The sequence below is a fragment of the Phoca vitulina genome, unplaced genomic scaffold (genome assembly GCF_004348235.1).
Source record: "Phoca vitulina isolate PV1807 unplaced genomic scaffold, GSC_HSeal_1.0 scaffold14, whole genome shotgun sequence".
NCBI lineage: Eukaryota > Metazoa > Chordata > Mammalia > Carnivora > Phocidae > Phoca > Phoca vitulina.
In genome coordinates, this window is record NW_022589717.1 from 39,928,552 (window position 1) to 39,946,589 (window position 18,038).

The following is an 18,038-nucleotide window of genomic DNA, read 5'->3' on the forward strand; positions in this document are numbered from 1 at the left end:
TTTACATTAGACTAAATCTTCAGTAAACCTGCCTAATAATTCGGGGATGGTATTATTCATAACTGGTTCATCTTCTCTTTTTTTCCATCTTTGTCATTAAGACTGAGACCGTGTTTAGACGTCTCCCCGGTAGGAGACATGTAGTAGGCATTTTGTGAATGTTATCACACATCTCGCCTTTTCTTACTCCCCCTTCTCAGTATCTATATCCCTTATTGTAGCTTCTATGTTTGTTTTATTTTTATTGAGACATAATTGACATATAACATACTATTAGTTTCAGGTGTACAGCATAATGATAATTGGTATTTGTATATATTGTGAAATGATCACCACCATAAGTCTAGTTACCATCAGTCACCATACATAGTTGTAATATTTTTCTTGTAATAGAACATTTAAGGTCTACTTTCTTAGTAACTTCAAATATAGAATACAGTATTATTAACTATAGTCACCATTTGTACATCACATCCCTATGAATTCTTTTATAATGAAGTGTATACCTTTTGACCACCTTTACCCATTTCCCTCCCCATCTCCCCCGCCCCCCAACACTGCCTCTGGCCACCTCCAATCTGTCCTTATAGTGGTTTTTAAATTTCAAGTTTTGTAGGAATTTGGGGTTAAAAAGGCACACTTTTATGAATGCTGATTCAGGAAGTCTGGGGTGTGTATGCTGTGGGAATGGGTGATGAAAAGGCATCTGCATTTTTACCACGTGTTCCAGATGCTTTCCTTGTTCTTCTGAACCTCTGAACAAAAGCTCTCTGTTGCTGTGGAGTTCTTCCTGCTGTCTTTTCTCATCTGTTCTTGAGCAATTTGGCCTGGTCACCTCCACTGTTATCTGGGCTCAGTACATGAGCCTGGACCTGGATTGCTTGAAAACAGAGTGAGTTAAAATAAATCAAACAATTTTAATAATTGTATACTTATCTCTAATGGCTAGAGTCATGAAGAAAGGGAAATAAATATAGCTTTAGTGTATTTTAAGAGTCAAAGCCATCTAATTATAGAGCATAACATTTAAGCTATACTTAGTCTTTAAATGGAAATTTTAAAGATAGTCATAATTGGTTCTAGATTCTCTTGGGGCTCAATCTTAGAGATGTTCCAGAGGCTTCTCTATGGATTACTTAAATATATAATTACAGTACCCAGGGGATCTCAGCATTTAGTCAGCCTAAAAATTTCTATTAGTAGACGGAGACAAACTGAGTTTAATTTGTCAAATTGTGGAATTTACTCGCTTGCTTTTGAACATATTGGTAACATTAGCAATAGTGTATGTATCAGAATTAACAATAGGCTAAACCTAATTGCCAAATATGACTTTGTGTATTCAGCACTGTATGTTATATTTGTTCCAAAAAAGTTTCTTTAAAAAATGTTAAAAATTAGTATGTTATTATGAACAAAAAGATAAATATAAATGAAGAGAAAAAGAACCCATTACCCTATAGTCTTAAATGATCACCATTCACATCTTGGTATGTATCCTTTAGAATTATTTTTTATGCATGTATCAATCTATAAATATATGGAAGCATACCATGCACACTATTTTGAACGCTTTCAGGTGAATAAGAAATCCAAAAGTACAGTCTGCCACTGTAGGGCTTTGCCTCCTGAGCTCCCATTCAAACCAATCCTTTACCCCAGGCAGTCCTTGCTTGCTTTTACCCCTTACGTACTCTCCTCTTTTCTTTTTCTTTCTTTTCTTTTTTTTTCACTACTCTCTTTTCCTCCTATCCAAAGCCTACCTGCCTTTCTCCCCCCAAGGCATAGTGGAGTTCCACCTCCTTCCTAAAGTCTCCCATGATTCTCCAAACCACAGGGATTTCTGTCTCTTCTGAACTCCTTGAAATATTTGTCAGTACCAATCACTGGGTTTGAGCAAATAGGAGAAATGAAGGGGATGTACAAGGAAGAGGATTGGAAAGAAATTCAGTACTACGAAGAAAACTTGGAACGGAATATAAAAGAATGTGTTAAACTCATATCACATAATATTATTGCCATTTTTTGAGCAGTTGAGCCTAATAAACCATAAATTCATTGCAAACAAGAGCATATGCATTTTTTGGATTAAAGATTTTTTTTTGAAGATTTTATTTATTTATTTCACAGAGAGACATAGCGAGAGCAGGAACACAAGCAGGGGGAGTGGGAGAGGGAGAAGCAGGCTTCCTGCTGAGCAGGGAGCCCAATGTGGGGCTCGATCCCAAGACCCTGGGACCATGACCTGAGCCGAAGGCAGACGCTTAACGACTGAGCCACCCAGGAGCCCCTAAAGATTGTTTGTGATTAGATGTTCTGTATTAGTTATTTTATGGTTGATTTAAATCAAAACTTAAACTGGATTTAATTTAAATTAATTTGAATTCTAGAAACAAATTTAAGTACATATAAGAATTTAGTGTATAGTAAGGGAGTTTTTCAGATCATTGTGGAAAGACAGGGTAATTCAATAAATGAAATTGAGATGAATCCATCTCACAAATATCAGCATAGATCAACATAAAATATATAAAAAGTATGAGCCTTCAAAAAGAAAACTTCAGTAAATATATAATTTTCGGAGGGGGATAGAACTTTCTAAATCCCTCATATAGAAAAATTGGCACATGGTGGCCACTTACTAGTTATTGAATGAACGAATAAAATGCAAAAGCAAAGGAAGAGACAATTAAAAAAAAGATCAGATCAGTAAATTTGAAAACATAAATATTTTAATATTTTGTATTTTAAGTATTATTATTAAATTTGAAAAAAACTGAATTTGAGAGACAAATGACAAACTCAGAAAATATCTATAATATAGAGGGTTAGTGTTTTTACTAAATAAACAACTCTTGCAAATTAGTAAGAGATCAACATTTCAATAGAAAAATCAGCTAAACCATGTATAAATATGTCACCAAAGAATAAACATAAATGGTTACTAAACATATAGAAATGGTTCCAGTTTTATTTGTGTATCAAAGAATGCACATTTACAAAAAATTTAATTTGTCATGTATCAAAGTGAAAGATTTAAAAAACACCACATATCCCATGTTGGTAAGAGTGATGAGAAATGGCAGGCTTAATATACTATTGCTGTATTTTATAGAGAGGCAATTTGTAATACATTTTATAAAATTAAAAACTGTGCTTAGCCTTTGGTTAAGTCATTCCATTTCTAGGAAAATTTCCCTAAGGAAAGTATAGATCTGAAAAAAGAGTAGTTACAAGGGTGTTTATAGAATTTTTTTCTATAGTGAACAACTCAACACCCAACAATTGCAGATCCTATCCCCCAGCTCTACTGAAGTATAATTGACAAATAAAAATTGGGTATATGATATGCTGATTTGATATACGTATACATTATGAAATGATTATCACAATCAAGCAAATTAACATATCCATCACCTCACATAGTTACCTTAGTTTTCTTTCGTGATGAGAATGCTTATGAGCTATCTTAACAAATTTCAAGTAGACAATACAGTAGTATTAAGTCACCATGCTGTGCATTAGATCCCCAGAGCTTATTCATCTTATAACTGAAAGTTTGTACCCTCAGACCAATATGTCCCCCTTCTCCCCAACCCCTCCCACATATTAGAGATTGTTAGTGCTGGTGTTCGTGCTCTGGAGCTTGAGTCCAGGCTCTGCCACTCACAACTGATTGGACTCATGCTATTGCCTAACTCCTCTGTGTCTCAGTTTACTCATCTGTAAAACGGGGAGTACGTGTAGTCCCTATCTCATAGGGTGGATGTGAGACTTCAATGTGTCACACAGAAAGTGTTTAATAAATATTAGCTATTATTTTGTTCATGTTTAAGAATGATATATCCATATATTGGATACTATTCATCCATTAACATAGTAACTTAGAAGGTTATTCAATGACAAGCAAAAGTGTTTGTTACCCATTGTCAAACAAAACAGGTCATATACAAAATTATACATAAATCATCACATTTAAAAAATTACATAAGTGCATTGGTAAAGACTGAGAAAGATACATGTAAATGTTAGCAGTTTGTATCTTTAGATGGTAAAATTATGGGTCATTTTAATCTTCTTTCTTTTTGTTTGTCTCCTTTACATTTTCTACAATAAACATTTTTATAGGGAGAATGAGATAAACCAATCAAATAAATAATAAAAACAGCACCTTATTCTAAATCACACTTTTTCACGATTATAAGTTGCCTACATGAAAAATAGGGTAATTTTGATACGTTAAAGTATCAAACTATATATCAATACTGACAAAAACGTGGGCTTTATAGTTTTATAGACTGGATTTGAATTCTTAGCTGTGTGAACTTGGACATGTTATTAACACACCTAACCCCTAGATTCTTCCCAGTGAAAGGGGGATGAATATCTTTGCCTATCCAATGGGGATGTTGCGAAGCTCATTCACGAACTGAACAGAGATACAGAAATACAAGGTCTTGCAGCCATCAAACCCTACTGATGCTGTTAGATTTTCTGTCCCAAAGAAAGTATGGATCACATCTCCAGGAATGTTTTTTTTTTTTTTAATCAATGAGGTACTTGGGAGTTTGAGAGTCTTCCTAGTTACTATTAAAAACTCATCATATGAAACACGTGTCTGGCTCCAGATTAATTCTTTTGTATAAATTTCTTTCCTCTTTTGTTTTGCTACCAGGATAAGAGGGGCTGTGAGTCATTAAATTAAGGCAACATGAATTTCTGAAACTTCTGCTTTTGTTTAAGATGCTTTTCCCAAAGTAAGCTGATATTTTACAGTGAGTTTTGAAAGAGACACAATTTAATATTTTTTTATAGGGACAGTGTCAGAGGTAGTTGGAGGGAATTGGAAAAATAGTAAGCAATAAAAGAAAATAATAAATAATAATAATTAGTAATAAAAGAAATAAAATCTATCATACATTTCTAGAGTTTAACCACCGTAGAGAAAGAATTTTGTTCTTCAGTCCAACTATTTTCTTTTCTCTTTGTCTTACTCTTAGCTATTATTAACAAAGATCAGATGGAAGTGTCCTAGAATTTGTCAGTGATTTGCATGATGGTTTTCAAGTTTCAAAGAGAAAAAAGCTAAAAACAAAAACAAAAAAGAGAAAAAAGCTGGCAGCTAACAAAAGTAAAACTTTTAAGGAAATTCTAACACTACTGAAATATGTTTTATTATAAGTGGGAAAGGTAGAGATGGAAATGCTGCTCTTACTGGAAGCTTTTTTATTTTTATGACAACCACCACAAAGCGCTTGAAAGATGACCTATGACCAGCTTTCGATTACTGTTGTTGTTTTTCCTTTTTTATGTCTTTCCTATTGAGGGATCCCACCAATGGTAACCAAATGTATAATCCTTCTACCCTCTAATCTTTAATACAGCTTGCTCCTGAGACTAAGGCAGTCATTCATTGGATTATGGATATTCCTTTCGTGCTCTCTGCCAATCTCCATGGAGGAGACCTTGTGGCCAATTACCCCTATGACGAGACGCGGAGTGGTAGGTGTTCCTTCTGCTTCTCTAATGGTTCAAGGTTTACAATCGTTTTATGAGGGTTTATAGGATGATTTCTATATGGACCATTTTTTTAAGGAACTGGCCATTAAGTGATTTTGCCTGTAGAAGGACGTATGTTTATTTCATGTGGCATTCGTATAAATATTTGGCAGAAAAGGACTGTAACTTTTTAATAAGTTTAGTTTAAGAGGACCGTGATCTTGACAGAATGCAAGAGAAAGGGAGAAAACAGAGGTCATGAACTTGGGTCACTCTTGAACCCTGGTAGAATCGAGAGATAATGGAAATGATACAGGTTTGTGTACAAGATGGCTTAAAAATGAAAGCGGTCTTTTTGCAGCTTGATCAGGGCCCATGTGGATCTCTCCCCGTCTTACCATACACTCACGCTTTTGCATTTGGAACTGTTTCTAGTGGTGTCAGGGAGGGGAAAGTGGTGCTTTGACTTTCTCAAATTAGTTTTGGTTAAATTTCAGGCACAGCAAGCTTTAGTCAGATAGTTATTTTCAACTTAACTTTTTGTCGCTCCAAGAAATTTCCTGCTATGGATGGGTTCTCAAAGGTCTTTGAAGAATTCATTCTTTGCAAGCACACGATGATAATTTTAGATATGGGAAACTTTGAGCCTTGAAGAGAGTCTTTGGTGAAACATTAAAATTTATAGATTTTGTAGTTTGTCAATAGCTGGGAAATTTAAAAGCCTGGCATATTTTATCATATATGAAGACACAGTGTATCAAAATATGTATTATTTCTTTTTATATTACACATGGGAGATTTTTTTAAACTTTAAAACTCAAATACTGAAAAGGATGTGTGAGAATGATTCATGGTGGCTATGAGGTTACATTTTTTATTTTATTATTATTATTTTAAAGATTTTATTTATTTACTTGAGAGAGTGAGAGAGAGATAGAGATAGAGAGAGAGTGCGCACATGAGCAGGGGTGGGGAGGGGCAGAGGGAGAAGCAGACTCCCAGCTGAGCAGGGAAGCCCCACACTGGGCTCCATTCCAGGACCCCAGGATCATGACCTGAGCGGAAGGCAGCTGCTTAACCGACTGAGCCACCCAGGCACCCAGAGGTCACATTTTTTAAATTAAAAATTTTAACAATGGAAATCTCCTTTCTGTTTTCTCAGGTCAAGTTTACCACGAGTTTATCACCTTTTCTCATGAAGCTTTCAGTGCATAAGTAGAATGTCCTTTCTACCCAATTTCTACATTGTGGTGTGGAACAGAATGGTATATAACTTAAACACTAAGCGTAATTGTTGAGCATTTAGACCATCACTCCTTTCCCATTGTGATGTTGATAAAAAAAAAAAAAAAAAAAAAAATCAGGGCGCCTGGGTGGCTCAGTTGGTTAAGCGACTGCCTCCTGCTCAGGTCATGATCCCTGAGTCCTGGGATCGAGTCCCATATCAGGCTCCCCTAGCTCTGCGGGGAGCCTGCTTCTCCCTCTGCCTCTGCCTGCCACTCGCCCTGCTTGTGCGCGCTCTCTCTCTATCTCTCTGTCAAATAAATAAATAAAATCTTAAAAAAAAAAAAAAATCAGCAAGAGGGCACTTGGGTAGCTCAGTTGGTTAAGCGTCGGCTTTCGGCTGAGGTCATGATCCCGAAGTCCTGGGATGGAGTCCCGCATGGGGCTCCCTGCTCCGCGGGAAGGCTGCTTCTACCTCTCCCTCGGCTGCTCTCTCTCGCTCTGTCAAATAAATAAAATCTTAAAAAAAAATAGGTCAGCAAGAGACAACACTGAACCACTCTTTCAAAAACACGCAATGCTCTTTGGTCTATATTAATTTCTTTAACCTTGTGGGTTTATTTTCTAGGTAGTGCTCATGAATATAGCTCCTGCCCAGATGACGCCATTTTCCAAAGCTTGGCTCGGGCGTACTCCTCTTTTAACCCACCCATGTCTGACCCCAGTCGGCCACCGTGTCGCAAGAACGACGACGACAGCAGCTTTGTAGATGGAACAACCAATGGTGCTGCTTGGTACAGTGTACCTGGCGGTGAGTTTCCCTTTCGCTTTGTGCTTCGGTGCTTCGGCGAATTATTTATAGTTACCATTTAGATGTAGAGAGCTTTCAGTCCTCCTCAAACATTAAGAAATAGACGGAATCTATGGTTCATCCATTAAAATTAGTTTTCTGCATGAATGGTTGCTATGTATAGTTTTGTTTTTGTTGATTCTTAAAAAATCAAGATGCTAATTGAAGACATATGAGAAATGAACTAAAGACGTCCATGGGAAAGATATAAATCGAATATTGTGAAATATCCTACTTAAGATAGCTTCCTTATTATATATATTATATTAGTTAAGCTTTTACTATAGTCAAATGTATATATTAGAGGGCAGTGTATACCCTTGGTCCATATACCTTTTATTTTTCTTTTAAATGATGGGATAATGGGTACTATTTGATGTGGAATATTAGTTTATATTCACTACTGTAATAAGCACTATTAGATCATGAAGCTCTTCACCTTTTATGGGGTTGGAAAAGGGAAAAGCTCACAGGCAGCAAGTTCGCTGGAGGAAGCATCTTCTAGGTGACCAGGGCAGCAATCCTGACTCCCTTTGCCCCACGTAGACTTTATAGAACTCTTATTTTCATGGTTAGTCGGACCATCAACAGTTGTGTAACACACACTCTATCCAGGATGAAGACTGAAATGTAAAGATACTGATATGTTTTGTTTTTTTTTTTCCACCCTCTTTGCCCAAGAACGATTTTCTATGACCCACCTGGAAATGCAAGAGAATTAGGGCAGTAGCAGCACTAGCGAATTATAGGGTTTGGGTTTGTTTAATATGCTTCTTTTATTGAATTATGCCCTGAGAAAAATATTCTTCCTGATATTTTTCTTTCTGATATATGTTTGTTTTGTTTTAACTTATATTTTGCATCAGGCCAGATCAGATTTAGCACTTTTGTCCCCCTATAGCCTGAGAAATAAAGTCAGATTTAGGATTTAGACTATGTCGAATATGTCAGATGGGAAGTAATTTCATAATTCAATTTTTATAAAAACTTTAATGATTCCTTTGGAATTACGTTTATAGACAAACAGTGTATTGTCTACAGAATACCGAGAGATGTATATCTGTAAAATAATGACAATAACAATAATAATAATATTAATCTTAGTGATTATGAACCACAATAATCAAAGAAAGCTTTGACTTTCTTTAGCTCTCTAGATAGTGAATGAAATCAGTGTCCTAGGTCCATGTTTTCTAGAAGCAGAGCCTGAGATAAGGATTTGGTTGCTTGTAATTTATTGAGGAAGTGCTCTTTAGGAAAAACCCTGTATGGAAGTGAGGCAAGCAGGGTAGGGAGGGGGATCGAGGTGAACAAGGATGTGGTCACAGGGACAGCCATAACGTCGGCCTGAGCCATTGGGAGGAAGGCCTCAAGTCTAAATCACAAGCAGGATTATCCTGCCCTGAGGCTAGGGGAAGGGGACCAACCTTTGGTGGCTTCATATAAGCCAGTCTTTGGTTGGGGATTGCTAGGAGGGTTTTGGAATGAGAGATAGGAGGGAGTAACCTCCCAAGCTAGGTGGTTTCTATCAGCCGCTCTCCTAGAAAACAGCGGTCAGCTCTGAGCTCTTAACAGCCAACACTCAAACAGCAATTTGGGGATGGACCCCCTGGCTCAGTAAAAGCAATCCTGTGGGTACCAATAGCATTCACTACTAGCTTGAATCAGGTTCAAAGTAAAATTGTTCTGGATGCAGAATCTTCTCTCGGTACAGTTTGCAGTGTTCTTATTATGCCTCGTATGTAGTAGATACTCAGTGAATGTTAAATTAGTATGTAGTATTTTATTAAGACTCCCAAGCCCTTAGGAATCTACTGTGCTATTGGTTCGACTTAAAGAACAAAATAGTAGGTCAGACCATCTTATATGACTGTCCTAGCTCTTCCCTGATAGAGAGGTAGGTTTAGAGGGATGCACATTTCTTTAGTAGCCCAGTAAGGGTTGAGGGTTTGACCCTATTGTCTTTTTTAAGAAAATTATTATTATTTAAAAATTTTATTTTCCCCAGCTTTATGGACATATAATTGCATATAACATCGTGTAAGTCTAAGGTGTATGATGTGATTTATTTATTGTATGTATTGCATAAATTATTACCTAATAAGGTTAGCTAAGACATCCATCACTTGACATAATTACCATTTTTCTTTTTTTTTTTTTTTTTTTTTGTGGTGAGGACATTTAATATTTACTCTCTCAGCAGCTTTCAAATATATTATACAGTATTGTTAACTGTAGTCACCATGCTGTATATTAGCTCCCCAGAACATACTCATTTTATAACAAGCAGTTATAAGCGGGCTTTTTAAAATTTCATATATGAGTGAGATCATTCAGTGTTTGTCTTTCTCTGTCTGAATTATTTCACTTAGCATAATGCCTTCAGGGTCCATCCATGTTATTGCAAATGGCAGGATTTCCTTAATTTTTATGGCTGAATGATATTCCATTGTTTATATATACCACATTTTCTTTATCCATTCATCTGTCCATGGACACTTAGGTTGTTTCCATGTCTTGGCTACTGTGAATAATGCTGCAGTGAACATGGGAGTGCAGATATCTATCTCTTCTAGATAATGATTTCATTTTCTTTGGATATATACCCAGAATTAGGATTGCTAGATCATATGGTAGTTCTATTTTTAATTCTTTTGGGAACCTCTGAACCTACCTTTCCAATAGTGAATATACCAATTTACATTCTCACCAACAGTGCACAAAAGTTTTCTTTTTGCATTTTTGCCAGCACTTACTGTCTCTTATCTTTTTGATAATAGCCATTCTAACAGGTATGAGGTGATGTCTCATACCTGTTGGTTTGAGATGTGGCTTTGATTTGCATTTCCTGGATGATTAGTGATGTTGAGCATCTTCTTATATGTCAGTTGGTCATCTCTATGTCTTCTTTGGAAAAATGTGTAGTCAGGTTCTTTGTCCATTTTTAATTGGATTATTTGTTTCTTTGCTATTGAGTTGTATGAGTTCCTTGTATATTTTTTATATTAACCCCTCATCGGATAGTTTGCAAATATTTTCTCCCATTCTATAGATTGATTGTCTTTTCATTTTTTTGACTGTTTCTTTTTCTGTACTGAAGTTTTTAGTTTGATGTAGTCCTGCTTGTTTATTTTTGCTTTTTTTGCTTGTGTTTTGTTGCCATATCCAAAAGCTGTTGCAAAGACCAATGACAGGGAGGTTTTTCCCCTATGTTTTCTTTCTTTTTTTTTTTTTTTAAAGATATTATTTATTTGACAGAGAGAGGCACAGTGAGAGAGGAAACACAAGTAGGGGGAGTGGGAGAGGGAGAAGCAGGCTTCCCGCGGAGCAGGGAGTCCGATGCGGGGCTCGATCCCAGGACCCTGGGATCATGACCTGAGCCGAAGGCAGACGCTTAATGACTGAGCCACCCAGGCGTCCCTGCCCTATGTTTTCTTCTAGGGGCTTTATGATTTCAGGTCTTACATTTACTTTTTCAATCCATTTTGAGTTAATTTTTGTGTATGGTGTAAAATAACATTCCAGTGTCTTTCATTTGTGTGTGGATATCCAGTTTTCCAATACCTTTCACTAAAGAGATTAGCCTTTACCCGTTGAATATTCTCAGTTCCCTTGTCAAATATTAGTTAACTGTATGTGCCAGGATTTATATCTGGGCTCTTAATTCTGGACTTTTGATCTGTGTGTCTGTTTTTATGCCAGTATCATACCATTTTGATTACTATAGCTTTATAGTATAGACTGAAGACAGAAAGTGTAATGTCTCCAGCTTTATTCTTATTTCTCGATTGCTTTGTCTGTTTGGTGTCTTTTGTGGTTCCATTTAATTTTAGAATTTTTTTCTGTCTTTAAAGAATGCCATTGGAATTTTGATAGGGATTGCATTGAATCTGTAGATCATTTTGAGTAGTATGGACATTTTAATAATATTAATTCTGATCTATGAACACAGGATATCTTTCCATTTGTTTGTGTCTTCTTCAGTTTCTTTCATCAATGTCTTATGGTGTTCAGTTTATAGATCTTTCACCTCCTTGGTTAAATTTATTCCTGAGTACTTTATTGCTTTTGATACTGTTGTAAATGGGATTGTTTTGTTTGTTTGTTTTTTGGATAGCTCATTGTTAGTTATAGAAATGCAACTGATTTTTGTATGTTGTTTTTGCAGCCTGCAACTTTAATGAATTTATTTATTGGTTCCAAGAGTTTTTCGGTGCAATCTTTAGGACTTCCTGTGTCCTTATCATCTGCAAACAAAGACAGTTTTACTGTCTTATCATCTGCAAACAAAGACAGTTTTACTTCATTTTCTCCAATTTGGATGTCTTATTTCTTTTTCTTGCCTGATTGTTTTGACTAGGACTTCTAATACTATGTTGAATAGGAGTGGTGAGAGTGGGCACCCTTTTCTTGTTCCTGATCTTAGAGAAAAAGCTTTCAGCCTTTCACCATTAATGATGTTAGCTGTGGGCTTGCCATATATAGCATTTATTATGTTGTGGTACATTCCTTTTACATCCAATTTGTTGAGTTTTTATCGTGAAAAGATGTTGAATTTTGTCAAAATCTTTTTACGCAATTTTTGAGATGATTGTGATTTTTTTTTTTTTAAAGATTTTATTTATTTATTTGACAGAGAGAGAAACACAGCGAGAGAGGAAACACAAGCAGGGGGAGTGGGAGAGGGAGAAGCAGGCTTCCTGTGGAGCAGGGAGCCCAATGCGGGGCTCGATCCCAGGACGCTGGGACCATGACCTGAGCTGAAGGCAGACGTTTAACGACTGAGCCACCCAGGCGCCCCAAGATGATTGTGATTTTTATCTTTCATTCTATCAATGTGGTGTATCACATTTGTTGATTTGCATATGTTGAATCATCTTTATATCCCAAATATACAGTCTACTTGATCATCCTGTATGAACCTTTCAATGTGCTGTTGAATTCAGTTTGCTAGTATTTTGTTGAGAATTTTTGCAACTGTATTCGTCAGGGATATTGGCCTGTAGTTTTCTTTTCTTGTAATGTCCTTTTCTGGCTTTGGTATCAGGGTAATGCTGGCCTGTAAAATGAGTTTGGGAGTATTTCCTCCTCTTCAGTTTTTGGGAAGAGTTTTAGAAGGATTGGTGTTAATTCTTCTTTGAATGTTTGGTAGAATTCACCAGTGAAACCATCTTGGGCCTTTCTTTGTTGGGAAATTTTTGATTGCTTGTTCAATCTTCTTACTAGTAATTGGTCTGTTTCAGATTTTCTGTTTCTTCATAATTCAGTCTTGGTGGGCTGTATGTCTCTAGAAATTAACCCATTTCTTCTAGGTTATCCAATTGTTGGTCTATAATCATTCATAGTCTCTTAAGATCCTTTGCATTTCTGTCATATCAGTTGTAATGTCTCCTCTTCCATTTCTGATTATTTTTTGAGTTTTCTCTCTCTTAATTCTTAGTCTAGTTAAATGTTTGTCAGTTTTGTTTATCTTTAAAAAAAAATCCAGCTATCAGATTTGTTGATCTTTCCTTTTGTTTTTCTTGTCTGTATTTCATTTGTATCTGCTCTGATCTTTCTTATTTCCTTCTTTCTGCTAACTTTGGACTTAGGTTGTTCTTCTTTTTCTAGTTCCTTGATATATCAAGTTAGATTGTTTATTCAAGATCTTTCTTTTTTCTTAATGCAGGCATTTATTGTAATAAACTTTCCTCTTAGAACTGCTTTTACTGCATCCCATAAGTTTTGGTGTGCTGTGTTTCTATTTTTGTTTGTTTCATAATATTTTGGTTTCCCTTTTGATTTCCTTTTTGACCCATTGGTTGTTCAGAAGTGTGTTGGTTTAATTTTCTACATAATTGTGAATCTATCCTGCATAATATTCCATGTGGGTTTGAGAAGAATGTGTAATTCTGCTGTTGGATGGAATGTTCCATTTATGTCTGTTAGGTACATTTGGTCTAACATATAGTTCAAGGACAGTTTTTACTTATAGATTTCTGACTGGATAATCTATCCATTGTTGAAACTGGGATATTGAAGTCTCCTATTATTATTGAATTGTTGTCTGTTTTTCCCTTCAGGTCTATTAGTATTGGCTTAATATATTTAGATGCTCCAGTGTTGAGTGCATATATAATTCTCAAGAGTTAGTTCCTTTGAGAAATTTACCCTTCTATCATTTTATAATGACTTTTTTTGTCTCTTGTTAAAGCTTTTTGGCTTAAAGTGTATTTTGTCTGATAAAAGTATAGCTACCCCTACTCTTTTTAGGTTTCCAATTGCATGGAATATCTTTTTCCATTCCTTCACTCCAAACTTTCATTGTCCTTAAAGATGATGTGAGGCTCTGAAGCTCTGGTAGGCACCATAGAGTTGGATCCTGGTTTTTTGTTTGTTTTGTTTAAAATCTGTTCAGATATTCTATGTCTTTATGGAGGATTTAAACCATTAACACTTAAAAGATATATTAATACCATCTTATTGTTTTCTGGCTGTTTTGTAGTTCTGTTATTCCTTTCTTGCTCTCTTTCTGACTTCCTTTGTGAATTGATGATTTTCCTTAGTGATATGCTTTGGTTCTTATACCTTTATCTTTTGTGAATCTATTATAAGTTTTTGCTTTGTGGTTAGCATGAGGCTTACATCTTATAGACATAGCAGTCCATTTTAAGCTGATAACTTAATTTTGATTGCTTACAAAAACACTTTTTATGCCATTCCCCACCAATATTTTGTTTTTGATGTCACAGTTTACATTTTTCATGTTATGTATTCATTAGTAAATTATTGTGGCTATAGTTATTTTTAATACTTTTGTCCTCTAATTTTTATACTAGAGTTATGTGATTAACACACTACCATAATACAGTATTAGAATCTTTTGGATTTAACTCTATACCTACCTTTACCAGTATGCTGCATATTTTTATATGTTTCCATGTTACACATTAGTATCCTTTCATTTCAGCTTCAAGAACGCCTTGCAACATTTCTTGTAAGACAGTTCTAATGGTGATGAACTTCAGCTTTTGTTTGTTTGGGAAAGTATCTCCTTCATTTCTGAAGGACAACTTTGCTGAGTAAAGTTTTCTTGGTTGGCAGTTTTTTTCTTTCACTTTGAACATATCATCCCACTGTCTCCTGGCCTATAGGGTTTCTGCTGAGAAATCTGCTGATAGCCTTATGGCGGGGGTGGGGGCTGTTCTTTTGTAAGTTATAAGCTTTTTTTTTTTTTCCCCCTTTTAGCTCCTTTTAAGATTATCTCTTTGTCTTTGATTTTTTTGACTGCTTTATTCTAATATGTCCTGGAAATCTTTTTGAATTGAAATTTTTGGGGACCTATGAACTTGGATGTCCAAATTTCTTCCTGGATTTAGGACACTCTCAGCCATTATTTCTTGATATTAGCTTTCTGCCTCTTCTCTTTCTCTTCTCCTTCTGGGACTCTGTGATGTGTAGATTGTTTTTTTTCTTTTTTTTTAAAATTTTATTTTATTATGTTATGTGGGTCACCATACAATACAGTTTCCGATGCAGTGATCCACGATTCATTGTTTTCGTACAACACCAGTGCTCCGTGCAATACGTGCCCTCCTTAATACCCATCACCGGGCTAACCCACCGCCCACCCCCGTCCCCTCTAAAACCCTCTGTTTGTTTCTCAGAGTCCATAGTCTGTGATGGCTCATCTCTCCTTCTGATCTCCCCCCCTTCATTTTTCCCTTCTTTCTCCTAATATCCTCCATGCTATTCCTTATGTTCCACAAATAAGGGAAACCATATGATAATTGACTTTCTCTGCTTGACTTATTTCACTTAGCATAATCTCCTCCAGTCCCATTCATGTTGATGTAAAAGTTGGGTATTCATCCTTTCTGATGGCTGAGTAATATTCCATTGTATATATGGACCACATCTTCTTTATCCATTCGTCTGTTGAAGGGCATCTCGGCTCTTTCCACAGTTTGGCTATTGTGGACGTTGCTGCTATGAACATTGGGGTGCATATGGCCCTTCTTTTCACTACATCTGTGTCTTTGGGGTAAATACCCAGGAGTGCAATTGCTGGGTCATAGGGTAGCTCTATTTTTAATTTTTTGAGGAATCTCCACACTGTTTTCCAAAGTGACTATACCAACTTGCATTCCCACCAACAGTGTAAGAGGGTTCCCCTTTCTCCACAACCTCTCCAACATTTGTTGTTTCTTGTCTTGTCAATTTTTGCCATTCTAACTGGTGTACGGTGGTATCTCAATGTGGTTTTGATTTGAATTTCCCTGATGGCTAATGATGATGAACATTTTTTCATATGTCTATTAGCTATTTGTATGTCTTCTTTTGAGAAGTGTCTGTTCATGTCTTCTGCCCATTTTTTGACTTGATTATTTGTTTTTTGGGTGTTGAGTTTGAGAAGTTCTTTAAAGATCTTGGATACCAGCCCTTTATCTGTAATGTCATTTGCAAATATCCCATTCTGTGGGTTGCCTCTTTGTTTTGTTGACTGTTTCCTTTGCTGTGCAGAAGCTTTTTATCTTGATGAAGTCCCAAAAGTTCATTTTTGCTTTTGTTTCACTAGCCTTTGGAGATGTATCTTGAAAGAAGTTGCTGTGGCCGATGTCAAAGAGGTTACTGCCTATGTTCTCCTCTAGGATTTTGATGGATTCCTGTCTCATATTGAGGTCTTTCATCCATTTTGAGTTTATCTTTCTGTATGGTGTTAGAGAATGGTCGAGTTTCATTCTTCTACATGTGGCTGTCCAATTTTTCCCAGCACCATTTATTGAAGAGACTGTCTTTTTTCCATTGCATATTTTTTCCTGCTTTGTCGAAGATTATTTGACCATAGAGTTCAGGGTCCATATCTGGGCTCCCTATTCTGTTCCATTGGTCTATATGTCTGTTTTTGTGCCAGTACCATGCTATCTTGGTGATCACTGCTTTGTAATATAGCTTGAAATCAGGCAACGTGATACCCCCAGCTTTGTTTTTCTTTTTCAACATTTCCTTGGCGATTCAGGGTCTTTTCTGATTCCATACAAATTTTAGGATTGTTTGTTCCAGCACTTTGAAAAGTGTTATTGGAATTTTGATCGGGATGGCATTGAAGGTATAGATTGGTCTGGGTAGCATAGACATTTTAACAATGTTTTTTCTTCCGATCCATGAGCATGGAATATTTTTCCATCTTTTTGTGTCTTCTTCAATTTCTTTCATGAGTGTTCTGTAGTTCCTAGAGTATAGATCCTTTACCTCTTTGGTTAGGTTTATTCCAAGGTATCTTATGGTTTTTGGTGCTATAGTAAATGGAATCATTTCTCTAATTTCTCGTTCTACAGTTGCATTTTTAGTGTATAAGAAAGCAACTGATTTCTGTGCATTGATTTTGTATTTTGCCACATTACTGAATTGCTGTATGAGTTCTAATAATTTGGGGGTGGAGTCTTTTGGGTTTTCCACATAAACGTATTATGTCATCTGTGAAAAGAGAGAGTTTGACTTCTTCTTTGCCAATGTGAATACTTTTATTTCTTTTTGTTGTCTGATTGCTGCTGCTAGGACTTCTAGTACTGTGTTGAACAATAGTGGCAAGAGTGGGCATCTTTGACAAGTTCCTGATCTTAAGGGAAAGGCTCTCAGCTTTTCCCCATTGAGGTTGATATTCACTGTGGGTTTTTCATAGATGGATTTTATGAACTTGAGGAATGTTCCCTCTATCCCTATACTCTGAAGAGTTTTAATCAGGAAAGGATGCTGTATTTTGTCAAATGCTTTTTCTGCATCAGTTGGGAGGACCATATGGTTCTTCTCTCTCCTCTTATTAATGTGTTTTATCACACTGATTGATTTGTGAATGTTGAACCACGCTTGCATCCTGGGGATAAATCCTACCTGGTCGTGGTAGATGATCCTTTTAATGTATTGTTGGATCCTATTGGCTAGAATTTTGTTGAGGATTTTGGAATCCATATGCATCAGGGATATCGGTCTGAAATTCTCCTTTTTGGTGGGGTCTTTGCCTGGTTTGGGGATTAAGGTAATGCTGGCCTCACAGAATGAGTCTGGAAGTTTTCCTTCTGTTTCTATTTTTTGAAACAACTTCAGTAGAATAGGTATTATTTCTTCTTTGAATGTTTGGTAGAATTCCCCAGGGAATCCATCAGGCCCTGGACTCTTGTTTTTTTGGGAGGTTTTTGATCACTGCTTCAATCTTGTTACTGGTTATTGGCCTCTTCAGGTTGTCAATTTCTTCCCGTTTCAGTCTTGGGAGTTTATAGGTTTCCAGGAAGGCCTCCATTTCATCCAGATTGCTCAGTTTATTGGCACATAGTTGTTGATAATAATTTCTAATAATTGTTTCTATTTCCTAGGTGTTAGTCATGATCTCTCCCCTTTCATTCATAATTTTATTAATTTGGGTCCTTTCTCTTTTCTTTTGGATAAGTCTCGTCAGTGGTTTATCGATCTTATTAATTCTTTCAAAGAA

The 18,038-nt window shown here is 36.2% G+C and overlaps 1 protein-coding gene across 1 annotated transcript in view; it reads left to right on the forward strand.

Annotated features, from left to right (window-relative positions):
• CPE (carboxypeptidase E) overlaps nucleotides 1–18,038 on the forward strand; it is a 113,308-nt gene that overhangs the window by 80,353 nt on the left and 14,917 nt on the right. The window contains exons 4-5 of the mRNA XM_032413148.1: nucleotides 5,385–5,502; nucleotides 7,352–7,534. Coding sequence (XP_032269039.1) covers nucleotides 5,385–5,502; nucleotides 7,352–7,534 — 301 coding nt within the window. The remainder of the gene's footprint in view (nucleotides 1–5,384; nucleotides 5,503–7,351; nucleotides 7,535–18,038) is intronic.